Raw genomic sequence first — 19,425 nt, forward strand, 5'->3', positions numbered from 1 at the left:
ATTTGGACTCTTAATTTTCTTTCCTATTTCTGGTGTGTGCATGCGTGCGAGAAAAAAATAAATACATTTGGATTGGAACCAACCGAGGGGGGGTGAATAAAAAGGAGAGCCAGCTCATTCCTCCTCACCTGGTCGTAACAACATATCAACATGATTTAGCAAGGTTGAGAAACAGTGATGTGCAGCAAAAAAAAACAAGTCAGTCAAGAGTCCCATACTGGAATACAACTCCAAGGGCAGCTCCATCATGCAGTAAAGTAGGTTAGGCTAAACAAGTAGAACTGTGAGTAACCTAATCTCATTCAAAATCATTCCCAGTATCTTTGAACCCATGGTCCACAAATTGTCCAATCATAACTATACCCAGAGTGCATTCTAAACATAGAAAATGCACTGAGGTAATATAATTAACGATAAACAGAAAATGTTAGCCTCAAATTTCAAATAAAAATAGATGTAAATAGCATAATAGTCCAAGTATTCCAAACACTATCCCAATGAAGAAACATGGGCAGAAAGCTAAGGGCAAATAATCAAGTTTAAGAGTCTTTAGGGGCTGAAATCACGGTCATGGGTAGAAGTTCAAAAGGAGCAATTGCAAATTGCCAGCCTGTTTTACACTTTACCCTTATTTCTTTTCCATCAACATTAATGAAAATGAAAATAGAGCAGAGAGTAAAATGAGCTGTCAATTCACTATTGCCAACTTTACACTAATACCTAAAACCAATCTCACCACCTTTGTCCTGTACTCAAAACCATTGAGAATTTGCATCTGTTGATGCAGAGAAATGCATCGTGTTCATTCAGATCATAGATAAATTGATAAATGAGTGCTGGCAGGGAAATAATTTTTTAAAATGGTAAGAATGGCCAAGGACCAATCGTACTGATGATGAGAGAAAACATCATTTCCCTTTCAAGCATGAATTCAGATGAAACATGGATTAAACAGGTCAAAACAGCATCAGGTTACAAAAAGAGACACAAGATAAATGCCTGCTGGAATTTAAACAAAATCAAAGCCAGTTTGTTCGACCAGCCTGCGCAAATCCTTGACAAAAAGCTGAGTAACTTAATCACAGAACATTGCAAAGTCTGCCTTCACCATTTTAAGAATAACAATGCAGCATGTCACAACAATTAAAGGAGTAATTATTTCGTCACCAAGCAACCTAGAAAAGGAATTAAGTATCTAATTAGCCCAACAAACAAGCTGAAAAGGAAAACAATAAAGGACTCTAAGGGCTCCATATACAATGAGTTACCTTGAAGTGCAAAAACCTATTACATCAGCAAACATGGCAGCCACTCACTTTAAGATCTCGCAAACAGCCATGACGAATGACCAATTGATGGTATTGCTTGACTGAGGACTGTCAGCCTGTTCAATTGGAGAAAACCCTCTGATTTACATTGCACAATAAACTTGCAAATTCAAGTTGGATTATTTTAGGAAGACCATCACAACCATCTTATCCTAACCAGTCCACAGCTGCAGATCTCATCAGTGATGTGATGGAACAATTTTAGGACCTTTCCTGCACAGGATTTTTGTTCCGGGAATGTAAGGGGCACTGGGGCCTCTCATGCTCGATGTGTTCATAGATAGAATAACAGGAATATTTAATGCCTTTTATCCTTCAATGTTTGTTCAATTTTCAATGCATTCATAGTACAAGTTTAGTAGCAGTGCAAAGCTGTTTCAGCTTTTTACTGATGTTAAACTTATAGAATATCAATCAGTGTCAAGGCTCAAACCAAGTCCAAAATTAAGCTGAATAATCTCCTCTAGGGAGACTGACTACTCTTCGCTCTGGTGTCAAGTTGGGCCAGAGACTCCATATGAGTCTCCATATTTACATTATTTCAGACATTATATGAGACTCAAATATAAAAACAAAAAAACTGCGGATGCTGGAAATCCAAAACAAAAACAAAAACAGAATTACCTGGAAAAACTCAGCAGGTCTGGCAGCATCGGCGGAGAAGAAAAGAGTTGACGTTTCGAGTCCTCATGACCCTTCGACAGAACTTGAGTTCGAGTCCAAGAAAGAGTTGAAATATAAGCTGGTATAAGGTGTGTGTGTGGGGGGCGGATCTCCGCCCCCCACACACACACCTTAAACCAGCTTATATTTCAACTCTTTCTTGGACTTGAACTCAAGTTCTGTCGAAGGGTCATGAGGACTCGAAACGTCAACTCTTTTCTTCTCCGCCGATGCTGCCAGACCTGCTGAGTTTTTCCAGGTAATTCTATTATATGAGACTCCATATTTACAATATTGATTCAGGTTCCATTAACATTACAATTGTAGAATTCATGTGAAGCATGGCCACTTTGGACTGGTGCTAATTATGGTGTGACTTCACCATTTGTAAATGGGGAATAAAGTGGATAGCCTCTATGTGATTCACCTGGACCCATTGACTATAACACTGGCTGGAGTTTCATGCTGCCTGCTGTTTTAATTGATTTCAGCTAACTGCACTGTTGAATGGCTGGATGCTTGAATGGGGTGCAGGGGGCTGTGTCTTAAGTGGCAATAATATAAAGCTAGTCTGCACTGTTTAAAACAATGGTGGGCCCCAGGCCATTGCACTTTTTCAGCTGGCCTGCTGGGAGAGAGGGAAGCCTGAGATCCGGGTGCAAGGGCGGGAAGTTCCCAGCTTCCAATTGGGTGGTGAAGTGTGAGTAACCTGGGGCGGAGGAGAAAAGGAACAGAGCACCTTGCTCAGTTGATGACTCATCATCCCCACTGGTGTCCCAGGACAGGGGCTCAGCTCCTGTAAACTGAGGAAAAGGCCCAGGGCCTGCCACTGATTGGGAGTTGGCCAGAGCCTTGGGTTGTTGAGTGACTGCCCTGGGCTAGTTTGAGGGTGAGAGACAGCAAGAACATGAGTAAGAACTCTGCCATTACATTAAAGCAGTGGGTGAGTTGAATGTTTCTGCATTCTTTCTTTAAAAGAAAATAAATTAGTTGGTTTATGTGTGTGTGGCCTATGACTGATTTTGTCTGTGTGAGTGGCCCTTGATAAGAAAATGGTTCCCCACCCCTGACTTAAAGGGAAGGTGCATTGTGGCAGGAACAGAAGCTGGCAGCCATGCAGGAACTGAATCTAACCTGGGGAACACTGAACAATGGCACAACGTAGAGAGCATGGGCTCTGAGATAGTTGGAGACTACCAGGAAGTGGTGATAAGGAGGAGAGATGTCTAAAAAGGCCCTCCAGGCACACGCACAGAAGGCAGTGGGAGTAGATAACTATGGAGGTCAATGCCAGAAGTCGAGCTTTGGAGACTCTGATGCAGAACCTCAAGGAGTCCAATGGCCTTGCACAAGTGCTCAAGGTCAGTGAAAACAACTTCAAATGTCATATCCCACTAACTATACCACTAGCCTTACAGACTCCTCAATTCATTACACCCTCATGATTCATCGACCAACAATCCTTATCAATCAAGCCTGATAATTAACATTTATATGCTTCATCTCTCCCTCATTCTTAGTGCTGTTGTAAGTATTTCAGTCCTGCTGTGTTCCAAGGGGAATGTCTTCTTGTGCACCTATGTCTGGGAGAAACTATTTTGCACAGAAACCTTGAAGTCAGGGCCAATGTCCTCTAGAAAGTGCTGCATCACTTCCTGTGAATTTCAACAACTTAAAAGAACTCGAGAAAGAACCAACAACTTGTACAACTGTAGTAACAGACAGCATAAATCAATTAGCAGCTAAACTGAAAGTAATTGATGCTGCCCTTAAATAGTGCTGGTGGCAGGTCCTTCCTGCTGAACGAATGATCAACCATGAGTGATTAACAGCTCCAATGTGATAGCACTGACATTAAATTATCATTACATGCTGATGGTCTAATCCGCAAACTTTCTGCACTCTAACACCCTCACCAGAAGAGTGTGCATGCCCTGAGATGCCATTTTGGACCCCTCGAGCCATGTGTAGCACCCAAAAAAAAAAACAACAGTTACACCTCCAATGTCTGCACCTAAAGAGTCAAATATTGCAAATCTATAGAGCAAAGATACATGAACAAGGGCAATGAGGTGGAGGGAAGGTCCACAATGCAGAAGCAGTAATATATGTGGGAGGAGGAAGCGTTTCCCGATTCCCATCTGCATTTTACATAACTACATTTGCTGGATATGTCAGTGTACTTGTGCCACATAAAATTTGCTACTATGATCTTTATTGAACAGAGGGGGCTTCAGGTGTCCCAGTGCAGACCAAAGATTGGCAATTAGGTGTTTTTTCTTGTAATTTAACACCCCTCCATTGAAAGAATTGAGAAACTCAGTAAATTCTGGCTGCTAGAATCAGGATTTGGAAATCCCTAATTCTTCAAGGCCTGACTTGCAGCTGAAGACCTCACTCTGGCACCCATTTTATAGGCAAAGGAGAGGATAAATACTTGCACCTGCCTCGTCTCCAGTACATTGTCCCATGGGTCACCCAGAGTGGAAAACCTACCCCCTTATCTTTGCTGATCGTGTGAATCAGTTCTAGCTCCTCTGATGATAAAGGCAACAAAAAACCAACTAATACAGATCAAAGGATCCAAGAACTGTGTCCCTTCACCACACTGGTCCAAGGTGGCTCAAGTATTTCAAGGGCAACTAGAAATGGGTAACAAATGCCTACATTCCAAAAATTATTTGAAAAAAAATGAATCCTTATCCAGTGTTAGCTGATCACATCCAGGGCCATAGTTGAGGATCTACAATTGGCCACCTCATCTCAAAATAGGGAGGGAGAAGGTGTGACACTTCCCATTGAAGAATATCCTACCTAACTTAGGTTACATGCAAAGAATGACCACATGGGCAATGGGGGTCAGTAACCGTTCATGGATGCTTCAACGGAAATAAATGCTTTCAGAAAAGATAGATGGAAAAGAATCATTCAAAAATTGCAGTGAGCCTGCAGTCTGTTCCCCATTCACAAAGATCAGAACACTGTGGGGATAGATCTTGTCTTTGTGCAATGGTGTAGAATTGGTGATAGCAAGACAACAATAGAAGTAAAAATCAGGGGAGATTTAAAAATGGTTGTTAATTCACTATCATCCATTTTACACTATTTTGCACAAGGACTTTTATTTTTCCTGCCATAATGGACAATTTCACATTTTCCCACATTATACATCATTTGCCAGATCTTTGCTCACTCACTTAACCTATCTATATCTTTTTGTATCCGCCTTATGTCCTCTTCACAACTTACTTTCCTACCTATCTTTGTGTCATCAGCAAATTTGGCAGCCATCCCTTCAATCCCTTCATCCAAGTAATTTATATAAATTGAAAACAGTTGAGATCCCAGAACTGATCCCTGTGGCACGCCACTCGTTATATCTTGCCAACCTGAAAAAAACCCATTTAGCCCACTCTCTGCTTCCTGTTAGCCAATCAATCTTTTATCCATGCCAATATGTTACCCAGTATATCATGAGCTTTTATTTTCTGCAATAACCTGTGATGTGACACTTTATCAAATGCCTTCTGGAAGTCCAAGTGCAGTACATCCACTAGTTCCCCTTTATCCAAAGCATGTTATTTCCTCAAAGAAACTCCAATAAATTGGTTAAACACGATTTCTGTTTCACAAAACCATGTTGACTCTGCCTGATGACCTTGAGCTTACCCAAGTGCCCTGCTATAACTTCTTTAATAATAGTTTCTAACATTTTCCCCATGACAGATGTTAAGCTAACTGGCCTGTGGTTTCCAGCTTTCTATCTCCCTCCCTTTTTGAATAATGGAGTTACATTTGCTACCTTCCAATCTAATGGAACCTTCCCCGAATCTAGGGAGTTTTAGAAAATTAAAACCAATGCATCAACTATCTCACTAGACACTTGTTTTAAAACCCGAGGACGAAGTCCACCAGGATCTGGGCTCTTGTCAGCCCGCAGCTCCAACAATTTACTCAGTACCACTTCTTTGGTGACTGTAATTTTCCTGACTTCCTTCCCCACTTCCATTTCCTGGTTCATAGCTGCTGCTGGGATGTTACATACATCCTCTATAGTGAAAACTGATGCCAAATACCTGCTCAGTTCATCTGCCATCTCATTGTTTTCCAAGATCAATTCTCCAGACTCACTTTCTATAGGACCAACGCTCACTTTGTTAACAATTTTGTTGATAACATATTTTTTAAAACTCTTATTATGTTTTTATATTTCTGGGCTAGCTTTCTCTCATACTCCAATTTTTTCCCTCTTTATTAGTCTTTTAGTCATTCTTTGCTTTCCCTGATACTCTATCCAATCTTCTGACCTGCTACCTGTCTTTGCATAAGACGATCATAAGACATAGGAGCAGAAGTAGGCTATTTGGCCCATCGCGTCTGCTCCACCATTCAATGAGATCATGGCTGATCTGATAATCCTCAACTCCACTTTCCTGCCTATTCCCCATAACCCTTGATTCTCTTACTGATTAAAAATCTATCTTGGCCTTGAATATACTTAACGACCCAACCTCCACAGCCCACTGTGATAATGAATTCCAGAGATTCACTACCCTCTGAGAGAAGAAATTCCTCCTCATCTCTGTCTTAAATGAGCGACCCCTTACTCTGAGATTATGCCCTCTAGTCCTAGACTCTCCCACAAGGGAAACAACCTCTCAGCATCCACCTTGTCATGCCCCTAAGAATCTTATATGTTTCAATAAGGTCGCCTCTCATTCTTCTAAATTCCAATGAGTACAGCCCCAGCCTACTCAACCTCTCCTCATAAGAAAATCTCTCCATGCCCGGAATCAATCTAGTTAACCTTCTCTGGACTACCTCCAATTCCAGTATACCTTTCCTTAGATAAGGGAGCTAAAACTGTTCACGGTATTCCAGGTGTGATTTAACTAGTGCCTTTATAGTTTTAGCAAGACTTCCCTATTTTTATACTCCATTCGCTTTGAAATAAAGGCCAACATTCCATTTGCCTTTCCTATTACCTGCTGAACTTGTATGTTAGCTTTTTGGGATTCATGTACGAGGACCCCCAAATCCCTCTGTGCTGCAGCTTTCTGCAGTCTTTCTCCATTTAAGTCATATTCAGCTCCTCTATTCTTCCTGCCGAAGTACATAACCTCACATTTTCTGACATTATATTCCATTTGCCAAGTTTTTGCTTAATCTTTTGCTTAATCTGTCTATATCTCTCTGCAGACTCTTTGTGTTATCCTCACCACTTGCCTTCCCATCTATTTTTGTGTCATCTGCAAACTTGGTGATTGTACATTCACTTCCCTCATCCAAGTCATTAATATATATTGTAAATAATTGTGGCCCCAGCACTGATCCCTGTGGCACTCTACTAGTTACAGATTGCCATCCTGAAAATGCCGCCTTATCCCAACTCTCTGTCTTCTATTAGTTAGCCAATCCTCCATCCAAGCTAATATACTACCCCCAACACTATGGGCTCTTATCTTATTAAGTAATTTTATGTGCGGTATCCTATCAAACGCCTTTTGGAAATCCAAATGTATTACGTTTACTGGTTCCCCTTTATCTATCCTGCTTGTTACCTCCTCAAAGAATTCTAATAAATTGTCAGGCATGATTTCTGCTTCACGAAGCCAGGCTGACTCTGCTTGATTATATTATGCATTTCTAAATGCTCTGCTTTACATCCTTTATAAAAGACTCTAACATTCTCCCAATGATGGATGTTAAGTTAACTGGCCTATAGTTACCTGTTTTTTTGTCTCCTTTCCTTTTTGGATAAGGGCATTACATTGACAGTTTTCCAATCTTCTGGGACTTTTCTAGAATCTAATGATTCTTGGAAGATTACCACCAGTGCATCCACTATTTGTGTAGTTACTTCCTTTAATATCCTAGGATGCAACCCATCAGGTCCAGGGGACTTATCGGCCTTTAGCTCCATTAGTTTCTCTAGTACATTTTCTCTAGTGATAGTTATTTTATTTATTTCCTCCGCACCTTTTGCGCCTTGATTATTTAATATTTTTGGAATGCTATTCGTGTCTTCTACCATGAAGACTGATGCAAAGTATTTATTCAACTCCTCTGCTATCTCCTGGTTCCCCATTATTATTTCCCCAGCCTCATTTTCTAAGGGGCCTATGTTTAATTTTGCTTCTCTCTTCCTTTTTATATATTTAAGGAAGTACCTTACTGTCCATTTTTATAGTACTTGCTAGTTTACCCTCAAAGTTTATTTTCTTCTTTTTTTGGTCATCTTTTGTTGGCTTTTAAAACTTTCCCAATCCTCTGGCTTACCATTAATCTTTGCCACATTGTACATTTTTTCTTTCAATTTGATACTGTCCTTAACTTCCTTGGTTAACCATGGTTGGTTTACCCCCTTCCTTGAATCCTTCTTCCTCACTGGGATATAACTTTAGTGTGAGTCTTGAACTATTTTCTTAAAAGTCTGCCATTGTTCATCAAACATCTTTTCTGCTATACTCCTTTCTCTGTTCACTCCAGACTACTCTGCCCTCATTCCTTTGTAATTACTCTTATTTAAGTTTAGCATAGTTGTTTCCGATCCAAGTTTCTCACTCTCAAACTGAATGCTAACTTCTGCTATATTATGGTCGCTGTTTCCGAGGGGATCTTTTACTCTGAGATCATTTATTAAACCTGCCTCATTACATATTACCAGATCCAAAATAGCCTGATCCCTGGTTGAATCCACAACATATTATTCTAGGAAACTGTTCCGTATACATTCTACGAATCCTTGCTCGTGGCTACCTCTGCCAATTTGATTTTCCCAATCTACATGAAGATTAAAGTCAGCCACGATTAATGTACTGTCTTTTTTACATGCCCTCATTATCTCCTGATTTATTCTCTGTCCTCCAGTATAGCTGTTGTTCGGGGGCCTATAGACTACTCCCACCAGTGTCGTCTTCTCCTTGTTATTTCTTACCTCCACAGATATGGATTCTACATCTTCCGATCCAAGATCATTTTGTGCTATTGTACTTATTCCATCTCATACTAACAAAGCTACCCCACCACCCTTTCCTTCCTGCCTGTCCTTTCGAAAAGTCACATACCCCTGAATATTTATTCCTAGCATTGATCTCCTTGCAACCATGTCTCCATAATTGCTATAAGATCATATCCATTGATCTCCATTTGTGCTGTTCATTCATTAATACTTCGAATACTACGTGCATTCAAGTAAAAAGCCATTAATTTTGCCTTTTTACCATTTTTTCCCGCTTTGACCCTATTTGCTGCTGTAACATTCTCCTTCCTTGATGTTGCGCAATGTCTGCAGCTCGGACTCCAGCTCCTTAACTCAGATCTGAAGTTCCTCGAGCTGCAAACATGACAGATGAGTTTGCTGTGGATCATCTTGGTGTCCAGCAACCCCGACATGCAGCAGCAGCAACACATCACGCATCTTGCCATCGCTATCGTATTTAATTTAATTTATTAATTAATTACTCTAATATCCCTGCTCTTTACACTTGAAGAATCTCCCGCTCTTTACACTTTATTGTAATTATTTGTTTGACACACCTGTATCGACCTTATACTTAATAAATTTTTAAGAAAAGGGGAAAAAACTAGAGGCCTAAACACGAGCTAAAGACCATACTTTTACTTTAATGATTAGAAATACTCACCAATCCTACTCACCAATCAGCTGCTCTCTGTGCTCTTTTCCCTCTTGCGCTTTTTAATGGACTCTCATCTCTCTCGCCACGCTCTTTAATGGGCTCTCGTCTCTTCTCTCCGCAATCTTTAATGAACTCTCACCTCTCTCCCCACACTCTTTAATGGTCTCTTGCCTCTCTCCCCGTGCTCTTTAATGGTCTCTCGTCTTTCTCTCTCTCCATACTCTTTAATGGTCTCTCTTCTCTCTCCGCACTCTTTAATGGTGTCTCGTCTCTCTCTCTATGTTCTTTTGCTTTTTTCTTTAAGTTTGATATAGTCTTTAAACCTTCTTGTAAACCACAGGTGGTGTGTCCGTCCCTTGGACTTTTGCTTACTAATTGGAATGTATCTATTCTGTACGTTCTGAAATATCCTTCCCCGCTTTCTGCTCCCTTTCTATTGTCTGGTGGCAAAATTCTCCCTGTGCAAGGTCCAGTCAGCCTCTTAATCTGGCTGACTGCAGCTGGGAAATGGAGAGGATGAATATGATTAGATCGTGCCCTGCTGCTAAATTTGGCAGAGTCTGAGCCTGCATGAAAATTGCACCCCGTCGCCCCAGCCCTCCCTCCTTTCCTCCGAGATAACATTGGACTGCAGCGGTTCAAGAAGGTAACTCATCACCACCTTCTCAAAAACAATTAGGGATGGACATAATTGCTGCCCTAGCCAGCAATGCTCACATCCCATGAACGAATATAAAAAAATATTATGGTCAATATATCAGTATTCTGACAAACACAATAGTCGGTCAACTGTAGCTATCAGTTATCATATTATGAGAGATTAAATTACTGTTAATTCAATATTGTGTTACATATCGTTACATGTTATAATGGGATAGTCTTGTTTGCATTCCATTGTTCCTGCAAATACCTATAATTTATACGAGCAGCTCATTTTTGATAAATTAAAGCTTGGAGAGTAACCTTTATACTGAAGATAAATAATTCATTAATGTATGCTCCTGACAGTAGTATGAGTCAGTGTGAGTTACTGAGGTTTAATAAAATAATGTCTGTTAGTTCCATCAACAGTACTGAACTGACCAGTTTAAACAGTACAGAATAATAGTTCCTGATACAGCGATAGATTTGTAACATTCCGCTACGTGAACATTTTTCAGTGGAATCACTTGTTCAGTACTGCAGTCTGTGAACTGTTCGTGATGATGTCGAATCAAAGCTGAATTACACTGTGTTCAAAGATCATTCTCTGGCCACTGTCCTTTATGGTTCCACTGACTGCACCCTCACGAGATAATCCCCAGCAAGTTGAGGGATTTCAACCAAAAGCCCCTTCAGTGGCAATGAAAAGTTCTTTATAACTGAGCAAGCATCTTGCTCAATAATCAGTGATATTCAATGTCTCTTTCACAACCGAAGGACTCCCTCTCTCTTCCTCAAGTAAGAACAATATTTGTTTCTGTGGTAATCAGAAAATGTTTTCTCATCAGGGTCTATCCACCTTTCCAGTTTAAGTGTGATTCGGCTCCAATGTTGACGATGCAGTGCACTATTGCCTCAGTGCCTCTGCAATGCAGTGGAGAATCATTTATATTTAATCCAGAAAATGACAGAGAATGTCTCTTCCCTTTGTCTCTAGGCCTGGGCCATTTCTTTATTTAATCTGTAGCTCCTTTCCTGTGAACATGATTGTTGAAATCCATTTGGTTCAAGAAAAAAAACACCTGACCTACTTGCTTGGTCTGCGCTGGTAGTTCACAGTTTTAGAAGTCAGATGCTCTGCCTTCACTTCTCTGAAGTGCAACAAAACATTGCCATTGAGGCAGGAGTCTCCCAGTTCACACAGCAGAAGTGCCAGTACCTGATCTTTAATAGAATGCTTACACGAACACTAGGAATGATAGGATGGCTTCATTTCCATATAGTATTCTCATATCTTCTCTCTTTTTAAGAGAAAGACAGGCCACAAATGTTGAATAAAAACTGTGGCAAATCCCACAGCCATAGGAAAAAAAGCTATGAAGAGAGAAAGTGTGACAATGAAGAGAGGGGACAAAAAGGAAGTAAATAGGGAGGAGTGAAAACATAACGGCAGTGTGAGGATACAGTATCGGATTTATTTTCACAGCAATGCCTGTGCAGAGCTATATTTTTCAGTGCCTGGTAGCTTTATTGTAAAATTGGAGAAATGGCCCCACGCATGACCCTCCAGTACATGACTTGAATGCTGGTCCTGATTTTGACTATCTGTCCTTAATCCCTGGCAAGGAGATCACTGATTTCCTCAATTTGGATGTTGGGATCTGGCTTCAGGTATCTTGCACTGTTTCTGCGCAGGTTTGTATGAGTTCGGTCTGAGTAACCAAATGCATTTGGTGGACAAAAGTCCAGAAGTGGACATCACAACTAGATCCTTCCCCCCCCCTGGAAATCAGGCCCTGGTCCTCATAACTATAATACTGCCAAGCAGATGATACTAATCCAGCATCCTGATGCATCTCGCCAGTTGGAATCTTCCGAAAATAAGTAGGCTCAGATGTGATGCATGCTCCGCCCAGTTTTTCCTGAATTTGGCACTGGGATCCTAAAGAAAGTGTTGGCACTTCCCTGCCTCCTCCATTAGCATATTCAAGTGGACCGATGAGAGTGTTTTCAACTGGTGTCCAAAAACTGAACTTGCCGATTGGTAATTTAGCAGCTGGTGCACATCCCGGAGATGTGGGGGAGGAGGGCAATGGAAGCACTAGGTGCATGAGATCATACTACTAAATTTGTCCCACATTGACATGGATTTTTCAAGCAAAAAACAGGAATCAGTTAATTTCCTAATGTGTATTAGTTTAATTAATAGTGCACTAGTCAATCTCCAATCACACGTGGAGAATCAAGAGGAAATGTAGTCTTCAAGTGAGGGTAGTTGGACCAGGGCGTGCAGACATAATTAATTATTAAAATGTATGGAAATTTGGGAAGCAGAGAAAGAGGGTTGCTTGGAACATCAGATGTTCTCTGCAGGGCAATGGTGTATTTGCCAATTTTCAAACACTGCAGCATCACCATTGGAAGACTCATTTCTGGAGAGGAGATTGAACCCATGACTTTCCAACTCAGAGGTGAGAATTGTTACCACTGAACCAAAGCTAATACTGAGTGTCCCACTGCAGAGGAACAATTGAATACCTTCTTGTAGTTGGTATAAAGCAACATTGGTAAAAGCCTCAGACCAGATCACAGGAAAAAGAAATGAGGAGGGGGGAACTGGAAAGTAGCACTGCTTGTAAAAAAGAGAATTTGGTATGAACTTGAACACAATAAAATAATTTCTCCTCCTGCCTGCTCATTTTGTGACCAATTCCACCTCACTCCTCCCACATGTCTCTGAAATGGCCTCTCAGAATCACAGAATCACACAGTGCCGAAGAGGCCCTTCAGCCCATCGAATCTGCACCGACACGTGAGAAACATCTGACCTACCTACCTAATCCCATTTACCAGCACTTGGCCCATAGCCATGAATGTTATGACGTGCCAAGTGCTCATCCAGGTACTTTTTAAATGATGTGAGGCAACCCGCCTCCACCATCCTGCCAGGTAGTGCATTCCAGACCGTCACCACCCTCTGGGTAAAAAAGTTTTTCCTCACATCCCCCCTAAACCTCCTGCCCCTCACCTTAAACTTATGTCCCATTGTGACTGATCGTTCAACTGAGGGGAACAGCTGCTCCCTATCTACCCTGTCCATGCCCCTCATAATCTCAATCAGGTCACCTCTCAGTCTTCTCTGCTCTACTGAAAACAACCCAAGTCTATCCAACCTCTCTTCATAACTTAAATGTTTCATCCCAGGCAACATCCTGATGAATCTCCTCTGCACCCCCTCCAGTGCAATCACATCCTTCCTATAATATGGTGACCAGAACTGCACACAGTACTCCAGCTGTGGCCTCACCAAGGTTCCACACAACTCCAATATGACCTCCCTACTTTTATAATCTATGCCTCGATTGATAAAGGCAATTGTCCCATATGCCCTTTTCACCACCCCACTAACATGCCCTTCCGCCTTCAGAGATCTATGGACACACACGCCAAGGTCCCTTTGTTCCTCAGGACTTCCTAGTGTTATGCCATTCATTGAATACTTCCTTGTCAAATTACTCCTTCCAAAGTGTATCACCTCACACTTTTCAGGGTTAAATTACATCTGCCACTTATCTGCCCATTTGACCATCCCGTCTACATCTTCCTGTAGCCCAAGACACTCAACCTCACTGTTAACCACCCGATTAATCTTTGTGTCATCCGCAAACTTACTAATCCTACCCCCCACATAGTCATCTATGTTGTTTATATAAATGACAAATAATAGGGGACTGAGCACAGATCCCTGTGCTATGTCACTGGACACTGGCTTCCAGTCACGAAAGCATCCTTCTGTCATCCTCCTACAACTAAGCCAATTTTGAATCCACCTTACCAAATTACCCTGTATCCCATGTTCCTTTGCCTTCTTTATAAGTCTCCCATGTAGGACCTTGTCAAAGGCTTTGCTGAAATCCATATAAACTACATCAACTGCACTACCCTCATCTACATACCTGGTCACCTCCTCAAAAAATTCAATCAAATTTGTTAGGCATGACCTCCCTCTGACAAAGCCATGTTGACTATCCCTGATCAAACCTTGCCTCTCCAAGTGGAGATAGATACTTTCCTTCAGAAATTTCTCCAATAGTTTCCCTACCACTGAAGTGAGACTCACTGGCCTGTAGTTCCCTGGCTTATCTCTACAACCCTTCTTAAATAGCGGAACCACATTAGCTGTTCTCCAGTCCTCTGGCACCTCCGCCGTGGCCAGAGAGGAATTAAAAATTTGGGTCAGAGCCCCTGTGATCTCCTCCCTTGCCTCCCTCAGCAGCCTGGGACACAGTTCATCTGGACCTGGAGATTTGTCCACTTTAAGCCTGCCAACACCTCCAATACCTTGTCACTCCCAATATCAATTTGCTTAAGAACCTCGCAGTCTCTCTCCCCAAGTTTGATACCTTCATCCTCATTCTCTTGGGTAAAGACGGATGTGAAGTATTCATTCAACACCCTAGCGATGTCCTCTGGCTCCACCCATAGATTGCCCCCTTGGTCCCTTATGGGCCCTACTCTTTCCCTGGTTATCCTCTTCCCATTGATATACTTATAGAATATCTTGGGATTTTCCCTACTTTTACCAGCCAGAGCTTCTCATATCCCCTCTTTGCTCTCCTAATTGCTTTCTTAAGCCCCACCCTGCACTGTCTATACTCCACTAATGCCTCCACTGATTTGCTTCCCTTGTCCCTGCTAAAAGCATCTCTTTTCCTTCTCATCATAACCTGAATATCTCTCAGTATCAATCATTCCATTCTCCTCTTCATTTTCCAAGACTCCAGCTCATCTCCACTTCCAAACCAAAGGTGCCCCCTTTGTTCTCTCCATGTCTCTGAGCTCTTGTCTCTGCTCTCTCTGAGTCTCTAAGACATGGTAAGACATGGAGATCAATTCAAACTTGCAATTATGGAGCATCTGCAGTAGAAAAACATCCCAAGATTTTATCATAGAGGCATAAAGAAAACAATACTAAGCCAAAGAAACAGAGAGGAGGTGTGGCAAAAAGCTTAGTTAAGTGATTTAGGAGCATGTTACTGAGTACGGGTGAAAAGAGGGAATTACAGAATATGGAACCAAGGTAATGGGGGGCAGGGTCACCAATAGAGTGGTGAGGCGAGAGGACAATGCAAAAGGTGGTAGAGTCAGATGATTGGACAGCTTGTCAGGGTGTGATAGAACTGAAGGAGACAACAGGGGTAAAGAGGGATGGAGGAATTTAAACACTACAATAAGAATTTAAAATTGAAGTACTCGGGAACCAGGAGCCAATGTAGGTCAGTGAGTACAGAGGTAATGGGTGTGTGATCAGCTGTTGAAGGTTATAACAGATGGAGGTTGGGAGGTCTGCCAGAAGAACTTGGGAGTAATTGAATCTGGATGTGACAAAGGAATAAATGAGGGTTTTGACATCAAATGGGTGAAGATGGGACAGAGGCGGGCAATATTACAAAGGTGGAAATGTGAAGGAAAGGAAATCAGGTTCACAAATTAGTTTGGAGACAAATGGGATGTAAATAATCTGGTTTAGCTCGAGGCAGTGGGCAAGGAGAGGGATGGAGTCAGTGGCACGGGGATGGAGTATATGGTAGGGGTAAGAGATATTGGCTTTGGCCTTCCCAGTTTTAACTGGCAGAAATTATGGCTCAATAAAGACTGGATGTCAAAACAAGCTGCCTTGGAGCACAGGGCCAGTGGAGTGGTAGATCTAGGTGGAAATGGTATACAAATGAAGGCTGACCTCAACAAACTGAATTGGCGGCACTTTTCGTTCAGCCTGCGGGCATGCACCCGACATGCTGGAGCATAAAATAACATGCGATGATGTCGGGTGAGCATCCCAACGTCATCACGCACTCGCACCAGATTTCAGCTGGCGGGCGTGCGCCAAACTCAGAAACGCGCCAGCTGACAATTAAGAGGGCTATTAAGCCCACTAATGGCACAATTAACTGGGACTTTTCACTGCGGTTGGCGGGTTGGCGAATCGGCCAGGCATTTTTCAGGAAACCTCATTAAATTTTTAAAAAATCTACGCACAGAATTTTTATAATGTCTGTGCTCAGGTAACCACTTGTGTTGCATAGACATTTTTTTACCAGATTTAAAAATCTTCATTTGAATACTTTTACAGTCTTCAGCTCCCTGAGGCAGCTTTCTGCCTTCTGCTCGCCCTCCTCCTGTCCCCAGCCCAGTAGTGCTGATTGTATCAGTGCGCGCTTCACGCTGGCTGGCCGTTAATTGGCCATCCAGCGTGAAATTGTGGTCGGGGGCCAATCGCAGGTGGCAGGCCGTTTCTCAGGCACTCCCGGGCCCACCGACCCCGCCCACCCACCGAGCGTAAAATTCTCCCCTGTAACGTTTCTGAGGCGTTGCTTGTAGTTGAAGAAAAGGAGAGGCCAGGATCCTTTTATTATAAATAGGTCAGTTAACTAATCTGAAGTTCCTCTGGATGTTTAGTCCCTTCCTTAAAGAGGAGCTCCTTCTTTCACTCCCCATTCCTTACAATGGCATTACTGTCATTTTGAGAATGCCCAGGTAAGTAATCAAAAGTTTGGGCACCATCATGTGAAGGACTAAGCTGTTAGCTTACTGTGGCACTTTTGTATTATATCCATTAATAATGGAAATAACGAGTTAGACTAAATTGTATGCTTGTTAAACATAGAGGTTGCAAAGTTGTCTTGCTTAGCGCTGAGTGTAGTGGAGCAGCAGAGGCCTTGCACCATTCTGTCTGCCCCAACTGGCTGACGTGATGACAGGATCCAAAGTTGGTCAATGAATGGGCAGGTGGCCTCCTCTTTGTTCAGTCTGTAAACAACGAGCATGAAGCTGCAAGGTGGGCCTTACTCTCGCATTATTTAAAGTGCCCGGCACCCAATTTGCAGGTAAGATAATGTTTTTGGAACTCTTTCTATTGCAAAATGCATACAAGTATTCTGGAGTTATCTTGGGAGGTGTCTTGGTGGGTTCCTGGGTTTGTCAGAGAGCTTTGTTGCATCACAGCAGGGAAATGGAGTTGGACAGGGGGTGCAGAGGAGTAGGTGAACTGTCCACACAAAGGCTGTAACAGGTGTGGAGTCAGCTATGGTAGTGCCTCTCAGTCCACAGCACAACAGGGAGATGAAGAAGCTGTGGAGAGGGTAGGTTCTGCAACACCCACTCTGCCAAGCTTTAGCTGTAGTTCTCCATACTCCATTACATTGACAGGAGGCTATGTGGCAGGCCAGCTAGTGCACCAGCATCCCAGTGTGAATGCCCATCAGCACTCTCCTGTATGCCGACTCATCGAGATTCTCATCTGAGTCCTCTGCAGCAGTACTCGTCTGTGACCTAGCTCTCTGGTGAGCTGGCCAATGTGTCATCCTTTATTCCTGGCCGGGCTGCAGGCCACTTGTACCTGGATGACTCACCATGTGCTGACCCCAGGGAAGTACAGGGAATTAATTGCCCACTTAAGGACCTCAATTTGAGCCACATGATGTTTCCCACCCCACCACCACCCCACCTTCCCCACCACTTGTATAATTGTGCTGGGGGCAGGAGTGGCTGGGTAGTGACCAGGCAGGTGGCCTGCTGGATTTAACATGTCTGCCCTGCATTCAAATAGCCAACAGCGAGCGATAAATCCAGTCCCTTGTCTCACTGCTGTAAAATGTGCAGGTCCAGATTCTGGGTGTCGACATTCCTGGTCCCACTCCCTTCTGAGGCTGGCCTTTGAGGGTCTCCTGGACCCCTGCAGACCCACAGTGTTTCTCCTCCTGCCTCCAGATCCATGTACTTCACTATAAAGCTCTCTCTTTTTGTCCTGCTTGCAATAATTTACACTGCAGAAATATTTTTGTGTAGGCTGTCTTTAAAGTACAGCCTGCCTTTAAGAAGAGCAAGTTGGCTCTACCGCCAACTCGCAAACAATGTTGCTGGACCCTCAACTGAGTGCTAAGGCTGCAGGCAGATGGAGATATAGGCGCGTGGGCCAATGCTACCATCAATCAGATGGGAAGGGTATGCCAAGTTTACTTGTTCCCGCCTCAGTCTGAACTGGCTTATGCTGGTCACAAATCATGATCCCCCTCATGTGCCCAAAAGTTGCTATGCAATTTCTAGACAAGATTGTGTATATTGGCCTACTTGTTAAATTTAAGTTACATGTGTGGCCTATTTCTTCAATATAAGAAGATGGATAATTTCAAATAGGGTTATAAATTTGATTTCTAACTCATTCCTGGGAGGCATTTTGTTAACACACTGAGCACTTACTAAGAAGCAGAGCCATGAGGCACCCTGTTCTACACACCATGCTTCCAATCTGCAAACATATATATCATACAAATTTTGTGACATTTTTAACAGAATACATTTTTGCATCCATTAGGTAACAGAAAGCACATTTGTAAACCACAGTATACAGACAAAATTCATTAGTCAGGAGGTTAAATTATGTGTGTTTTGTCTGAGTGCAAAATTAACGACAAGATTTATCTTTATAAAGCCTTCCTGCAGAAACATTGCCTAAGTCCTTCTTGACATATTACAGCATTAAAAAACTTACGGTGAATAATGTTTGTACAAATAGCTAATGACATTCAGTGGCAGGTCAGTTTTAGTTTTACTGCACTTCTGTTTAATTTACGGAGACCACGTCAGCTTTATTACATACCCATGGGAGTGCCAACTCCATAAGCTTTGGAATCTATGAGACCTCCAATCTGTGTCAAGTTGCAGTTTCTCTGTGTGACAAACTCGATGGTTGTTGACTCCATTAGCAAGGCATAATCTGTGGTTAAGACACGCTGAATTCCTTCTTCGTTATTTTTGACAAGTGCGGTCTGTTGTCTGCTGCTCATGAAGGCCCACATCTTCTCGTAGGTTGATATTTTGGATTTCTGCAATGAAGCATAAGACATCCACATGAAGTGGGGCGGGGGTGGGGGGACAAAAAAAATCACAGATGAATGATTTTCTGAGTGTAAAATAAAACTTGCTGCAGTAGTCCTGGGAAAGAAACGCAACAAAAGAGGTGAGTTAAGATTCCTTTCAAATTCCATTTTTTTTTTGATGATTGTAGCGAGAGCAGCTGTAAAACGCCTGAAAGGATGGTCAAGTTAACATCAGCACAAAAACAATCACAACTTCTTCATAAAATGTTCCTT

The 19,425-nt window shown here is 42.3% G+C and overlaps 1 protein-coding gene across 1 annotated transcript in view; it reads right to left on the bottom strand.

The window, feature by feature from the left end:
- Nucleotides 1-19,425, bottom strand: part of LOC121277930 (glutamate receptor ionotropic, kainate 2-like) — a 538,995-nt gene that overhangs the window by 33,384 nt on the left and 486,186 nt on the right. The window contains exon 14 of the mRNA XM_041187800.1: nt 18,933-19,158. Within this exon, the coding sequence (XP_041043734.1) occupies nt 18,933-19,158 (226 nt within the window). The remainder of the gene's footprint in view (nt 1-18,932; nt 19,159-19,425) is intronic.

This window comes from Carcharodon carcharias, chromosome 5 (genome assembly GCF_017639515.1).
Source record: "Carcharodon carcharias isolate sCarCar2 chromosome 5, sCarCar2.pri, whole genome shotgun sequence".
NCBI classification, from domain to species: Eukaryota; Metazoa; Chordata; class Chondrichthyes; order Lamniformes; family Lamnidae; genus Carcharodon; species Carcharodon carcharias.